Genomic DNA, 14,674 nt, shown 5'->3' with positions numbered 1-14,674 from the left:
AAGACTTTTGATTACAATTTTAATTTCCTCAGTAGTGATGGGGCTGTTAAGATATGCTACCTCATCTTTATTTAGATGTGGATGGTTATAAGAGTCCAAGAATTTTTCCATTTCTGCCAATTTATCATGTCTTGTGGCATAGAGTTTTTCAAAGTCGTCTTTGATTACTCTTTGAATCTCTGCAATGTTTGTAGTGATCTACCCCTTTTCATTTTTAATCCAGTTTATCAAGTTTCTCTCAATTTCTTTGTGAATTTTGCCAGTGGTTTATCAATCTTGTTTATGTTTTCAAAGAACCAACTTTTGCTTTTGTTGATCTTTCAAATTGTTTTCTGGATTTCCACTTCATTGATTTCGGCTTTAAGCTTTGTTATTTCTTTCTGCCGACCTATTTTTGGTTCTATTTGTTGATCATTTTCTAATTTTATAAGTTGTGTCATTAAGCTATTCATGTAGTCTCCTTCTTCCTTCCTGATGTGTGCTTACAAGGCTATAAAATTTCCTCTCAGTACCGCTTTGGCTGTGACCCATAAATTCTGATAACATGTGTCTTTATTGTCATTTGTTTCCAAGAATGTTTTGATTTCATTTCTGACCAACTGATTTTTTAGTAGTAAGCTGTTTAATTCCCAGGTTTTAAAGTTTTTCTTCTGTGTCCCTTTGTAGTTCACATCTAATTTCAGTGCCTTGTGATCAGCAAAGATAGTCTGTACTATTTCTATTTTCTTGATTTTATGGAGATATGTTTTGTGAGCCAGCCTGTGGTCTATCCTGGAGAATGTCCCATGTGCATTGAAGAAGAATGTATATCCATGTTTCTGGGGATGGAGTTCCCTAAATATATCTCCTAGTCCACTCTCTTTCATTTCTCTTTTCAGAGCTAGAATATTTTTGTTGGGTTTCAGTCTGATTGACCTATCAAGGGGTGACAAGGCAGTGTTGAAGTCTCCCACAATTATTGTGCTGTTGTTGATCTTTTTTAGATTTGTCAACAAGTGTATTAAATACTTTGCTGGTCCCTCATTGGATACGTATATTTTTAGGAGAGTGATTTCTTCCTGCTGTACATATCCTTTGATTAGTACAAAATGTCCAACTTTGTCCCTTATAATTTTCTGAGTGTAATGTTTGTATCAGTATGGCCACTCCAGCTTTTTTTTTCACTCCAGCTTTTTTAAGGGTGTTGTTTGATTAGATGATTTCCCTCCAGCCTTTGATTTTGAGTCTATGTTTGTTCTGACTATTCAGGTGTGTTTCTTGTAGGCAGCAGAAGGTTGGATTCAGTTTTTTGATCCATTTAGCCACTCTGTGTCACATACTACAATTTTTGGTATTTGGGCCATACTTGGGAATGCTCAGGGCTTACTCCTGGCTCTCTGCTCAAAAATCACTCCTGAGACTCAAGTGACCATAGGGGATGTCAGGGATCAAATTTGGGTCAGCTATAGACAAGGCTGTGTGCTGTACTTTCTCTCCAGTTCACACCCACATTTTTGCAGAAAAATTGCCCAGGGAACAATGGGCTCTACCATCCACAGCAGGGAGGCCCCAATCCTATTCCCTACTAGACATAGATCACGTGCATCTCACCCACTGCTGTTCTGCTCTCATTCTCAATATCCAGAGTATCAACAAGCAAAGGGGTTTCTTCTGAGGAAAAGGAGAGAAAGCCAAGGAAGAACAGCTGAGGCTTTCATCATGGTGGGAACTTGGGGTCAAGAGGATGAGGGCTATGTAGGTTCTGAAGGAAGTGAAAGAGACCAGGCCTGCAGAAAGGCAAACTGAAGTTAGAGGAGGGCTGAGTGTGAGAGTCAGGGTCAGGGAGAACAGCTATGGGGAGAACAAGGGGGTCATGTCGACAGAGGGCCGGCATGCGCACAAAAGTGAGGGATGAAGGGAGTGTGGCTATGTCATCCTGTTTCATGCTGGGACCCCACTCTGTGGTAGCAAGCCAATGGCCAGTTCAGAGCAAGAAGGGGCACAGAACTTGTTTTTATGAACTTTCATGGAAGAGAATGAAACCCAGGACAGTGGCCCTGCTCCTGCCTCAGAGAAGCCACTTCTAGGGAGTCTAAGTAAGAGCCCCCCATGAGCCGGGCAGGGAAGGACCAGGCTTGTTCTTCAGGGAAGGACAAAGAGCAGGTGAACCATACAGTATGGCATATCCGGCTGGCTGAGTCACCTGGAATTTCCAAGGCTTCGAGTCAGAACCGGAGCAGGCAGTGGAGGGGGTGGAGAGAGTAAGAGATAACAGGTGGTGAGTAAATTGTTCACTGCTGGAAAAATGAGCAAAGTTGCCTTCCCCAAGGAGCTTCCTGGGCTCAGGTGTCTTCATGCCCATTGTCAGATATCTCGTCCAAGTTGAGCTGAGTCTCCCAGCATCCAGAGTCCCTTCCTGGATGCAGGACATTCAGTGGCCCTGCAAGTGAAGCTGGGATCCATGATCAGATATTGGGATGGGCACAGCTGGCTTGGGTTCAGGGAACTGAGGTCACTAGTGCAGGTGACCCTGGGGCTAGTGGCTCAAGTGGGCATTTCACATACATGAGGGCACAGGAGTATCATCCATGGCCACTCGTGCTGGGCCTTGAAGCTGAAATTTATGCAAATTTGAAGTTGGGTCTGCAAATCTATGCAAATTTGCACGATGGTCAACTGGGGCTGCAAAACTTGAGCTCCTGGGGTATGTGGACATTTGGGGACCGAGAAGATTTGTGAGCACTGCTTTCCTTTCACCCTGGTGGCACCCAGGCATGCTGCTCCATTTCCTCCATTTTCACCCAAACCGCAGACCCACAAGCCCAGGTTTCCTGGCCCTTGCCTGCTGCCTGCAGCTTAGAGTAAAAAGTTAATTTGTGCACACACCCCCTTCCTTGACTGGACTTGGAGCCCTGGCATATCCTGGCTCCATCCCTGAATACAAGTGGGACCTTCAGGGTTTTATTCTGTTTTCCTTGCCTTAAACAAAACAGAAGGACCATGCCAGCTTGGAATTGGTTTCCACACTAAAGCCAGCCCGTGTAGCAGGCTGGCGGAGGGCCAGTCCTCAGTCAAGTCCCCAAGCATACTGGTGGGAGAAGAGAGATGAAGAGACCCATGCCCGCAGCTTCTCTATTCTAGGGAGAGAGCCACTGGGGGGCCGACTGAGGGCTGTTTGAAGGGAAGACCTATTGCTCCCGACTACATGCCCTAGGCTGGGGAACCCCATCCCCACTTCTCTAAGAGTGTTCCACAGACACCTTTGAACTGTGCATTGTTCCTTTCTAGGAAGCACCCTATGTGAAAATTACTCTGCCTTTGTGGCAAAATGCTTCAAACTGAACTGGGACTGCCTAGCTCCATGCATGTGGGGGCAGAGTTGACCTCAGATGTATTTATCTTATTTCTTTATGACTTGGTGCCTGTTTATGGCTGAAACCCAATTACGGACGTGTTTGTAACCATGGAGCTTAAATAAATTATTTATTAAAAAAACAGAAGACTAGGTGCCTGGACAAGTTTGATCTCCCTGGCAGAGCTGACAAGCTGTGTCTGTTCCCCAGCCAAAGCAATGCTGCCTGCTGTCCCTTTCTGCCTGGTCACTTGAAGCTTAGAGCCTCACTGCCCCTCTTAGCAGCAGCAGCCTCTCTTTCTGCATCCAACTTCTTTTTTCTCTTGTTCTTCCTAGATCTGTCCTTAGGTGCATCAGAAATAAGGGCCTACATAAAGTTAATAAATAAAACACCTGGGCTGGAGAGATAATACTGCAAGGCACAAACGTGACTTGTTTGCAGCTGGCCTGAGTTCGATCCCTAGTAAAACATCTGGTCCCCAAAGCCTCACTAGGAGTGATCCCTGAGCACAGAATCAGAAGAAAGCCCTGAGCACAGCCAGGTGTGGCCTAACAGCAAAGAAAAGTGTTTGTCATGGAAGGCAGGCAACCTCAATCCTCAGCAGACCACAGGCTGCAGGCTGTGACCCTCCCCTTGGCCTGCTTCTGCTTTAGGAAGTTGTTAGGATGGGGGGGGGGGGAAGGACTGGCAGGGAGAATGGGGAAAAGTAGGACTGGCCTGGTCATGGCTGGAGTGGGGGTGGTGCTCCTGCTCAGTTTGTCCAGCTCTTCCTTGGCCCGACTTCCCGGCTCCCCCAAACACACGTCTCAATTATGTGTCAGCTCCTGCTCCCAGCACTTTCCAGGGCACAGTGCAGGAGGGGGGTGGAGGGTGGTGGCTGCGAGCTCAAGGGCTACTTGGCTCTGGACTCAGATGCCGTCTGGTCAGGCCCCACAGCTGAGATGCCCCTGTATGAATTGACAGGGTCTACGGGGTCTGCTCTGGCTGGAAGTGTTACCCTATGGGTACTGTTAGCCCCATGGGCACCTGGCCAGCCCTCCTCTAGACAGACAGACTGCTCCTAAGAAATTGATTCTCTTTTCTCCAGGCTAAGTCGGGAGGACTAGGCAAGCTTCACAACATGGGTTCTGTTGTGTGTGGTTCCAGGAAGCCAGGGCTGCCCCCGAACAGATATAGGCACCTGTAGAGTGTAGCTGGGCATGGCCAGCAGGTCATATCCCCCTGATGCAAGCCTTTTTCTGGCTGCCCTTCGTTCACAGCAGCCTCTTCCAGCCTAGGAAAGCTCAGTGAGAAAGGAGCCACATCCTGCATGACTCTGTACCTCTGCAGCTCCCGGCAGCAGGCAGCAGCTCTTCCCGGTTTCTGGCCACTAACATGCTTCCCAACCTCTTGGAATGCTTGGATTGTACTCTTCGGTTCTTGGATTTTTTTTTTTCCTTCCCTGCATCCCCCAGGCTTCCAGAGCAGCATAGTTGGCATTTTAGCGACCACATTGTTTAGAGTGTAGCTTATCTCATTAGAATGTCAAAACGGGGAGCAAAGCCGGAGCAAAGCCAAAGCCGGATACAGATATGACTGACACAGCACAAACCTATGCACAGGGATCAGGGCATCAGCCCACACTCACTCTTTTGCTCCTGACGCCTCTCAGTGGCCTTAAACTCCCTACCTCTCCTCCCCTGCTCACCTACAACTGAAACACACGAAGGACTTGGGGGGCAAGAAAGCAGAAACAGGACTTTTTGGGTTCATAGACCCAAAGTTGTGGTTGTGAAGGTAGTAGACTTGAGGTGAGCCTACCTTGCATATTTTATTATTTTTAAAATTTTTAATTATAACACTGATTTACCAAACTATTTCTCATCTTCTCTCCCCTCCCCTTCTCTCTTTCCTCTCTCTTCCTTTCAGGCATTAAATGTTCAAACACCACCCTTGTGACCTTCCCGTCACCAGTGTTCCTAATTTTCCACCCACAACCCTAACTTGCCCCCTTGTAGATACAAATTTACTTCATTTTGTTGGTCACAACACTAAGACAGAATTATCAAGACATATATAAATGGGTTAATATGAAATGACTGTTTTATCTCTCCGTGGGTACTAAAAAGTCAGTTTTTAAGGTTTTACTGGGATGTTTGGAGCTAGTTGAGTCTTCTGTTTAGGCTCACTGAGCTTGATCGATTTCTATGTAACTTTCCCATCTGATTTCCTGTGATACTGCTCGGCTGACACTACTATGAAATTTTAGGTGTTACATGGCCTAGGATCTATAGATCTGAAACAAATTTGGTAGCTTGGCAATTGGATAAGGTTAAATTGTAGAGTTGGGCCGGCATAGGGTGACAGGTGTGGCAGAGAGGGGCCTCTGAGCCTTCAGGCAGAAAGAGGAATCTGCCCCCACCCATTCTGGGGATTCAGCACCCCATCATTTTATTTTGGACTTTAGTAGAGGAACTGGATTGTTTCATGCTGGGAGGATGGCGGGTCTGCCATCCTATCCTGTCCCCCTTCCTTCACATTGGGCTCAGGATTCCCACAATGTCCAGTGGGAAAGACTCCACAGAGCTGGCATCCTGCCCCATCATTAGGCTCTAGACTGGGTTCTCTGGTCTGTGTGCGAGTTTTTAGCTGAAGGTAAGACTCGGACTTCTTTTTTTTTTTTTTTGGTTTTTGGGCCACACCCGGCGGTGCTCAGGGGTTACTCCTGGCTGTCTGCTCAGAAATTGCTCCTGGCAGGCACGGGGGACCATATGGGATTCGAACCAACCACCTTTGGTCATAGATCAGCTGCTTGCAAGGCAAACACCACTGTGCTATCTCTCCGGGCCCGAGACTCGGGCTTCTTAAACTTTCTCACCAGAGAAATCAGGATGAGCAACCCTGCCAGCAGCACTTCTGATCCATTTTGCAGTTGATTTTTCAGGGTAGATTTGGGAGGGGCCTCCCAGGCAATGCTCAAGAATCACTGTGACCGCATTAGTGCTATGCTCCCAATCACTGCTCCCCACTCTGGTCCCACAGTGCTCAGGGACCTCTAGGGTCACTCCTAGCCCTGTCTTTTGCAGACACTTTGATTTGCTGGTTAGTGGTGGCACATTAAAAAGTCTTTACCATTGTTGTAACTCCCACATTTAATCACACAAATCTATGTGAGGACGTGAGCCAGAGTTTGGGCCATTGGGGTGAAGGAGAGCATCTGGGCACTTCTGGTGGCTCTCAAATGCTGTGTAGTGACCACTATGGACAGATGGGCTGGGGCAGCAGTCTCTAAGACCATAGTGGAGGAGTGGGGTCTTGGACAGGGGCGCCTAGTTGCCACCAGTATATCCCAGAGGGATATACTAGTTGCCTTGCCTTGCCTGACAGGCAGAAACCTCTGACTTTCCCAGTGCTGGGTTCTGGTTCTCTCTCTTTACCAGGCCACACACTGGGCCAAGCCTGCTAATGGGGTTCAGCAACCCAGCTGGCGGGTGTCTCACTCCTGGATGTCACCTGATGGGCACTGAGCAGGGGTTCTCAGACGAGTACTCAGTATTGGTATGGCAAATTCACCGATTGCTGTCCCTAGTTCCACCAGGATGCACCCTCTGTGATCCTGTGGCTTCAGATCTGTCTGAGCCACTTGTGGTGGACCCAGTCTTGAGGGTTAGAAAGAGCTGGTGGTGCTCTGAGTCTTTGGCAGACTGAGGGACTCAAGTAGGGACAGAGTAGGACTCAGGATGGGGCTTAGGGCTTGGTTCTAAGGGCATGCAACTCAGAGAAGCTGCTGAAAGGTCCTCAGGAGTGTTCAGCTGTTGTCCTTGACTGTAAAGGCATGAGGGATCAGGGTCACCTGCATGCTGTGACATGAGGGCTGGGGATTCTGGGGAAGGTGTTGTGGGGGATGCCTTTTTTGGGGCTCACAGATCTCCTGGAAGAGGGAACGTACTCTCAGATGGCAGTTGGGCACTGTGAGCATCAAGGTGCTCTTGATGAATCCCCTCTGCTCCCGCTTAGCCTGTGGCAGATGGAGTCCCCTGCCTGGTATGGCTGGTCACACTGCTGGGGCGCACCCCAATCCCATAAGTACTTTGTCTCATGGATCCTATGAGGGGCAGGGGCCCACTAATGTCCGATCTGTCCTTGTAGACCTGCAGCCAGTCACCTACTGCGAGCCAGCCTTCTGGTGTTCCATTTCTTATTACGAATTGAACCAGCGTGTCGGAGAAACCTTCCACGCCTCGCAACCCTCCATGACTGTGGATGGCTTCACAGATCCGTCCAACTCAGAGCGCTTCTGCCTGGGGCTATTGTCCAATGTCAACAGGAATGCTGCCGTTGAACTAACCAGGAGGCACATCGGTAAGGTCCACAGGCCATGCCCCTGCCACATCCAGAATCTTCTTTGGTACCACTACCAACAGACCTTGCCCACCCTCTGGCCAGGCCCATTCCACAAGGCCTTGCCCACCCCCTGGCCTCAACCACTCCAGGGCCACCAGCCTCTATGACAGAAAAAAACCCTCCCCCATATCCCTTGTGCCATACAGAGACTGTTCAGGTTTGGTTATTTCCTCTGGAAGACACGAGGCATTTCTGAAAAGGAGAGGAAAGAAAAGCAAGAGGCCAAGCTCCCAGAGCAGGGAGGGAGCCCTGCATCTGTGCTAGTTCTAGAAAGGACAGGCAGGATCTGTCTAAGAGCCCAAAAGATGGAAAGATAAAAAGACAGCAGTGTGTCACTGATGTGTTTCACTCAGGCTCGGTCTTGGCTCTGTGGAAGGACAAGCAGTATTGGCCACATGAACAGGCAGCCCTGCAGAGTGTATCAAAGGCAGTTCTCTCATGGGAATGGGACCGAACTGTGGGGGATAGCTGGGTAAGAGACAATGTCTGGAGATCATGGGTTTGGCCAAATTCATAACCTCCAGGAGGCCAAGCAACCTGTGTCACCCCTCAACAGCACTCACCAGCATCTTATTATCGTGGAGGCAGATAACAAGCACCCAGTGATGCTGTGGATGGAACCCAGATTAGCCATGTGCAAGAAATGATTTGCTGCTTTTCTGTCTTCCCAACCTCCATTCATTTTAAGTTTTATTTATAGTTATTGGGAGGGCATGATAGGTATTTGTTCTCTTGATATTTTTCTATATGTCAAAAGTGTCTCAGAATCATTCTGATGGTGCGTGACACTGTTCTCTTGCTCTGGAGCTCCTGTTTTCCTGTCTCTATCTCAGTTTCCCTTCTCCAAACCACCAACACCACAACCTGTGAAGCAGCTCTAACTCACAGCAGAAGGGAGGTGTGTGTCTGTGGTGTCCTGGTCAGTAGCCTGGTTGCCAGCTCTCTAGCCTATGGCTTGTCCTGCCCAGGATTCCCTGGGCCATAGTGGGAGTAGACCCATAGGCAGCAGCACCAGTACTGACATAGCCACTGATCCTGCTGTTTGCCTGTCACTCCTGGTAGGTTGGAGCCTATTTAACAGGGAAACAGGCCTCTGTTCCTTGGATGCACAGTCCCTGCCTGTTGGGCTGGAGTTGGCTGCAGTGGCCACCTACTCATGGCCTGTACGGCCATGTTGAGTTCCAAATTTCTGGCTCCTCCTGGAGCCAGGGCAGAATCAGTCATGGGAGGCATCCATGTTGATCTGCCCCTTGACCACCTGAGGGCCACTGTGTGGAGACTCCAGTGCCCTAGTCTGGCCTGACCTGCCTCTCCACAGGTCGAGGCGTGCGGCTGTACTACATTGGAGGGGAAGTGTTCGCCGAGTGCCTCAGTGACAGTGCCATCTTCGTTCAGTCTCCCAACTGCAACCAGCGCTATGGCTGGCACCCGGCCACCGTCTGCAAGATCCCACCAGGTACTGCCACCGCCAGGCCAGCTCTTTCTCTCCAGCCCTTGTGTTTGTGTGGCCAAGTGGTATACCCAGGTGTCCCCAATGTGTCATGTGACCACATGGGTAGATGCAGAGCTGGCAGGGGTCCAACTCTGGGCAGCAACTTGGGGAGCTGTTCCAGGTGGGATATGGGGTCCACAGGCCTCATTCCAGGGGAGTACAAGGCATAGACACGGGTTTAAAGCAGGGGTGGCCCAGGGAAGGTACTAGGAAACAGAGGGTAGCAGCTGAGTTGCCTACAGATGAAGTGCTCCTGCTCTTTGCCCTGCACAGCCAGGTTTTTGGAGCCTTGTCTCTCTTTTCTGAGGTCTGACCAGAGATGCTGCCCAGGGTCAGACCTTCCACTTAACACCTTCTTCTCAGCCATCTACAGCATAATGACCCTCTGCCCTCTGCATCCCACTACAGAGCTGGCCTTTTATCCTCCTCATTTGTCAGCTGCATCTTTGAGATGGGCCCTTCCCAGAGGGTCTGTGCCCAGTTCGGAGTGCTCCAGGGATAGCTTTGGAGGGGCAGGGAGCCCTGTATGGGTTCTGGTGCATTAAGCTTATTCTCACGGCAGGCTGCAACCTGAAGATCTTCAATAACCAGGAGTTCGCTGCGCTGCTGGCCCAGTCTGTCAACCAGGGCTTCGAGGCCGTGTACCAGCTGACACGAATGTGCACCATCCGCATGAGCTTCGTCAAAGGCTGGGGCGCCGAGTACAGGTCAGGGTGGGAGGGAGGGCAGCGGGGGGGAGGGGGGGGGCAGACGGGAGCATCCCCAGGGACCAGGTTGGGCCTCCATCCTGCTCCTGGCCCGCAGCCTTGCAGCAGCCTCAGTTCTCCCCCTTCACCCGCTTCCCAGATGTCTGGAGTCCGTTTTGTTTTGCAGAGTCCATTCTGCACCCAGGCCAAACCCATTTCAGTGCTGGCTCCTGGCCACCGTTTGGAATGAAATCCAGATGAGCGTGACTTATGGAAAGTCAGATTCTCCTTCATGAGCGTGGTTCACTTGGCCAAACCCTCCTCTCCCCTTTACTGCTGTTCTGGGACCACATGTTGGTCTGGGGCTCCCAACTCATCTGGCCCACCCCCCATCCTGATTCCAGAAAATAAGTCATTTAGCAGCCCCTGGAAACCTGCCCATCAGAAAGCTCCCCTCAATTGTATTTGAGGCTGCTAGTGCTCCCCCCACCAACTTTCGGAGATCCTGGACTTCTGGAGTCTTTGAAATACAAAATGAACGATCAGCTGAGTTGCCTGCGATGAGCCCAGAAGTCCACCTTGAGGCAGCTTATTTCTCTCAGCCAGGGCTGAAATGATCTGAGGAAAAGAAAATGTTTAGAGACACACCCCAGTTGAAAAGCATCGAGGAAGGGGGGGAGCCCCATGCATTTTGACCTCCAGACATTTGGGAGCCCTCGTAGGCGGTGCCTCGGACCCAGTGCTGGGAAGAGGCGGACACCTTCCCCGAGGCCCCGTGCCCACATGCCTGCTCAGTCCCTGCCACCTGGCACCGCACACCACAGCCCAGTCCCTTCCCAGAACCGCCTGGCCTGCCTCCTGCCTCTGGGTCAAGGAGATTAAGGGTTTGCTCTGTTCTTGTGAGGTGGCCAATGGCAGGGTCCTAGGTACACCACTCCACTAGCCTTGCTGCCCCCCAACTCAAATAGGGTGCTGGAAGGAAAGAAATGCGTGGTGTGCATTGTTTCTTCCTAGTAATCATTCCGTGGCGTGCTCTGCTCGTAAGATTTTCCAAAATAAGGCTGTAGATGGGAATGATATCAGCATGCTGGGAGCTGCTGGCATGGGGGCTGTCGGCACTTTGTAAGAAACACCCCCCGGCAGACAGACACTCGTCATCTGGGCCCTCTGGGGCCCCCATGTCTGCACATGGGGACCTGACAGCTCTGCTCAGGCTAAGTGTGGAGTTTCAGAAACTAGTGGGCATCTTGGCGCATTAGAATTTGCCTCGTGTTTAACTCCTATTTATCCATTCAGAGAAGTTTTTTGCTCATACTTTGGCAAGTTTGATGGAGTTCCCATATCCTCTTTTCAAATAGGGCTTAGTGGGAAGGTCTTGGCTCTGGGAATATCGTGATCACCAGAGCCAAGATGGCTGTTCTGACCATCCATGTCCTCTTCCTTTGTCCTGCAGGAGACAGACCGTGACTAGTACCCCCTGTTGGATCGAGTTGCACCTGAATGGGCCTCTGCAGTGGCTAGACAAAGTCCTCACCCAGATGGGCTCCCCCAGTATCCGCTGCTCCAGCGTGTCTTAGGAACACTAGATGTGAGGGGAGGGCAGGCTTGGGGGCAAATGGCCCCGGAAGAGGCCAAGGTCTGAACTCAACTCACTGTTCTCACGGAAGATATTGCCTCCCCTCAACTAAAGTGGCAACAACCTGTTTTCCAAAATACAAAAGCTAGCCGAGTGGGATCTTATCAATGGCTGCAGTGTCTGCTGAACATCGCTGCCTACTCATCTGTAGGTCAAGAAATGGCTTTTACACTGGCGGCTGGAGCGGACAGACAGCATCTCACCATTCACCTTCCTAATTATTGGCCATATCCCTTTGGGATATTTTGGCCCATCAGGAAGGATTCCTAGCCCAGGTCTGGAGTGGGGACATCACTTGGGAAGGCCATTTATAAAGGGATCGATGCCCTCCTGTGCTTGACAAACACTTCCTCAGCTGAACGTCCCCACAGACAGCAGGTGTACATGCCAGGAAGTCTGTGAGAATTTTGACTTTTCTTCAAAATTCACTCCACTGTGGCCCTGCTCACTCTGGAGAGCTGGAGCGACCTGCTGAGCTCAGTGCACAAACAGGTCCTGTGAGTACAGAGGCCATTGTAGGTTGGAGCTGCTTGGTACATTCAAGGACAGCCAGAGGCAGTGGCATAGCAGGTGCTTGGCAAAGGCAACTGGTGGTGCCTTGGGGTCTCTGGTTACCTGTAAGCACTAGCTCTATACTCTTGAGCATTCAGCTATACTGGTTTATCTGGGCCGTTGCATTAAGTGGACTCTTTCATATGCTCTTTTAAGCGTTTGTTTTCTATTAAAAAGAAAAAAGAATCCAGTTGGCACAGTGCCTGGGAAAGCTGAGGGACCTGGCACCTTCTCTCCCAAGGTGAAGCTTGTCCAGGTTTGGCTCTAAAGACACCTACCAGGTTGAGGACGCTGGAATTCGTCCAAAGGGGACGTCTCAGGCCAACATAGCCGAGTGAAAAGGAGCTATGGAGAATTGATTTTTTACACCTTTGAAAATTACAGGCTTGGCACAAAGAGCTGTCATCTTTCCCCTGGGATATGAGTTGATCTAGTGGATGATCATCAGTGGCAGAGAGCATAAAACGCATCATCAATTATTTCAGCTGGAAAAAGAAGGGGGTTGTCTACTGGCCTGTTGCAGAATACAGCAGACAGAATTCCCCTTGCAACTGGTACCTTATCTTTGCTGCTGTTTTTTTTTTTTTTTTGTTTTTTTGTTTTTTGTATGAAATGTATCTCTGCATGGATCCCTGCTAGGAAAAAAACAGGAATTTCCTATGGAAGTCCTATCTTCTTCCTGATGAAGGGAAGTGTGTCCTCTGGACAGGTCTGAACCCTCACTGTAATGCTATTTCTGATGTTATCTGGAGAAGAGGGAGCCTCCTGGTGCCTCACCTGCAGGACTCACTGACTTCAAGGTTTCCAGGCAAGAAAAGCTGGAAGACCACCTTGCTGGACCTGGGCTGGGTTTTCTCTACAGGCTGGTGACCCCCAATGAAAATCTATAGCCCTTTACCTGGGACAGGCCTGCTGGGATGTCATGCTCTGCAGGGTGCCTCACGGCTGTGGTGTGACTGTTCCATTCTGACTCTGCAGAGCACATACATTGCTAGGGGCTAGGCCACAGCTTCAGGTTGTATGGGGCCCTCTTGGTTGCTGCTGCATGTAAGTGCAGAGCTGTATCAATGCTACTGCTAGGCAGCAAGTGGCTTGTTGGAATTTCCCCCCAAACAACTTGGCCCTTCTCTGTATGAGGCACAGCTGGAGGATGTGAGGGCGGGGAAGCCCACCTTTGGCTGGCACCGCTGGAAATGAATTTGGCCAGGCCTAGAAGGCAGATGCCACAGCTGTGCTCTAAGGGGCTCAGAGCCAGTTTCCAGACCCTGCAGCAGGAATGGCACTGACGAATAAGAAGCACTAAAGGATGGCTCTGGGCTGTAGTTTGAAGACCCCTGCTCTAAGGCAATGGCCACTGTTCAGGTGTACTGTGGGGGTATTGCCAGCCCAGGCCCGAGGGGCCAGCAAAAGGGTGTTGATCCTTGTTTTCAGGCCTTTCTGGTCTCCCTAGTAAGAGCGCATCAGTGGGCAAGGCTGTGGGCAGGCTTTGCTGCCACCAACCTCATGTTGTCAGCTATTTCTTTTCAATTGACCGTAGGCAGTTACTTTTTTAAAAAACTGTGTAAATGTATTGGAATCTAAACTATAGGCACATATCTTGTGCTGGAGGTTTTGCTTTTTCTTCATCTCCCTTAGGCCTCCAAGTCTGGCCATTTACCAGGACAGAATGCTGACACAAAAAGGGGTTCATAGCCTAGCTTGTGTCCATCCTGAGCTCCCTGAGTTGTCTTGAGGAGGGCATACTGTTCTCACCAGGTCTGTCCTCATGTGCCCATTAACCTGGAAGATCCTTAGCCCCCAGGTGTGCATTTCTCTGCATGGGGTACTAGCTCCCTGGAGGTAGGAATAATGGGTCAACATCAGGGAGAGGTCGTGAGCAAACGTGGGGCTATTGCCTAGCACCCCTGCGTGGCAGAAGCTGGACTGAAACAAATGCAGCCTTGTGCAGTTGAGCTTCTCCCTTTTATGCTGAAGTCATGTGTTCTCAAATTCTGGTATTTTTGTATTTATGTGATGATTGCTCTGAACTGTTCCAAACTGTTAACTATTTAATTCTTTTGGAGAAAGTTGGGAAGGCCTCTCCTCGGGCACCACAATCGAGGGCTGCAGTGGCATGTGGGTCAAGGACATTTGGGGTCCTGCCACTGCCAGAGCGCATGTCTAGTGATGGTGGTGAGGTGCTGACTTCTCAGACAGCTGGATCTCAAAACACCTTTGTACAAAGCATGTATGTATTTATAGCGTTTTAGACTTTTTTAACTTTTGTATCTTAAGCACACCTGTACACATTGTACCCGTCTGTGAAGGCTGGGGTTCCTTTTGTCCCCCTGTAAGTGCCCTTCTAATAAACTTGCTGTGGAAAAAATTGGGGCTGAGCAGTGTCATTCCTGTTGTCTAGTGGGGAAGTGGCAGCCTGTACCCTGTGCCCAACTGGTCCAGTCAAGGTGGAGCTTTATCTGCTGCATCCTCCTACCTCAGTCCCTCCTGGGCTGCCACTGTGAAGTGAGGGGGCACTTCCCTCACTATCATTTCACTGCCCCAGCTGCCCACCCTGGGCATGGAAGATACTGTAGAGGAATAAATGGCTCCGGGT

At 50.0% G+C, this 14,674-nt stretch overlaps 1 protein-coding gene across 1 annotated transcript in view; it reads left to right on the top strand.

Moving 5' to 3' along the window:
• SMAD3 (SMAD family member 3) overlaps window positions 1-13,373 on the top strand; it is a 107,384-nt gene extending 94,011 nt beyond the window's left edge. Inside the window, exons 6-9 of the mRNA XM_049778045.1 lie at window positions 7,461-7,673; window positions 9,034-9,171; window positions 9,770-9,914; window positions 11,347-13,373. Coding sequence (XP_049634002.1) covers window positions 7,461-7,673; window positions 9,034-9,171; window positions 9,770-9,914; window positions 11,347-11,470 — 620 coding nt within the window. The 3' untranslated portion in view covers window positions 11,471-13,373. The remainder of the gene's footprint in view (window positions 1-7,460; window positions 7,674-9,033; window positions 9,172-9,769; window positions 9,915-11,346) is intronic.
• The last annotated feature ends 1,301 nt before the right edge of the window (window positions 13,374-14,674 follow it).

The sequence above is a fragment of the Suncus etruscus genome, chromosome 1 (genome assembly GCF_024139225.1).
Source record: "Suncus etruscus isolate mSunEtr1 chromosome 1, mSunEtr1.pri.cur, whole genome shotgun sequence".
NCBI classification, from domain to species: Eukaryota; Metazoa; Chordata; class Mammalia; order Eulipotyphla; family Soricidae; genus Suncus; species Suncus etruscus.
The sequence above is the reverse complement of the archived record's forward strand: the minus strand, read 5'-3'. Positions and strand labels throughout refer to the sequence as shown.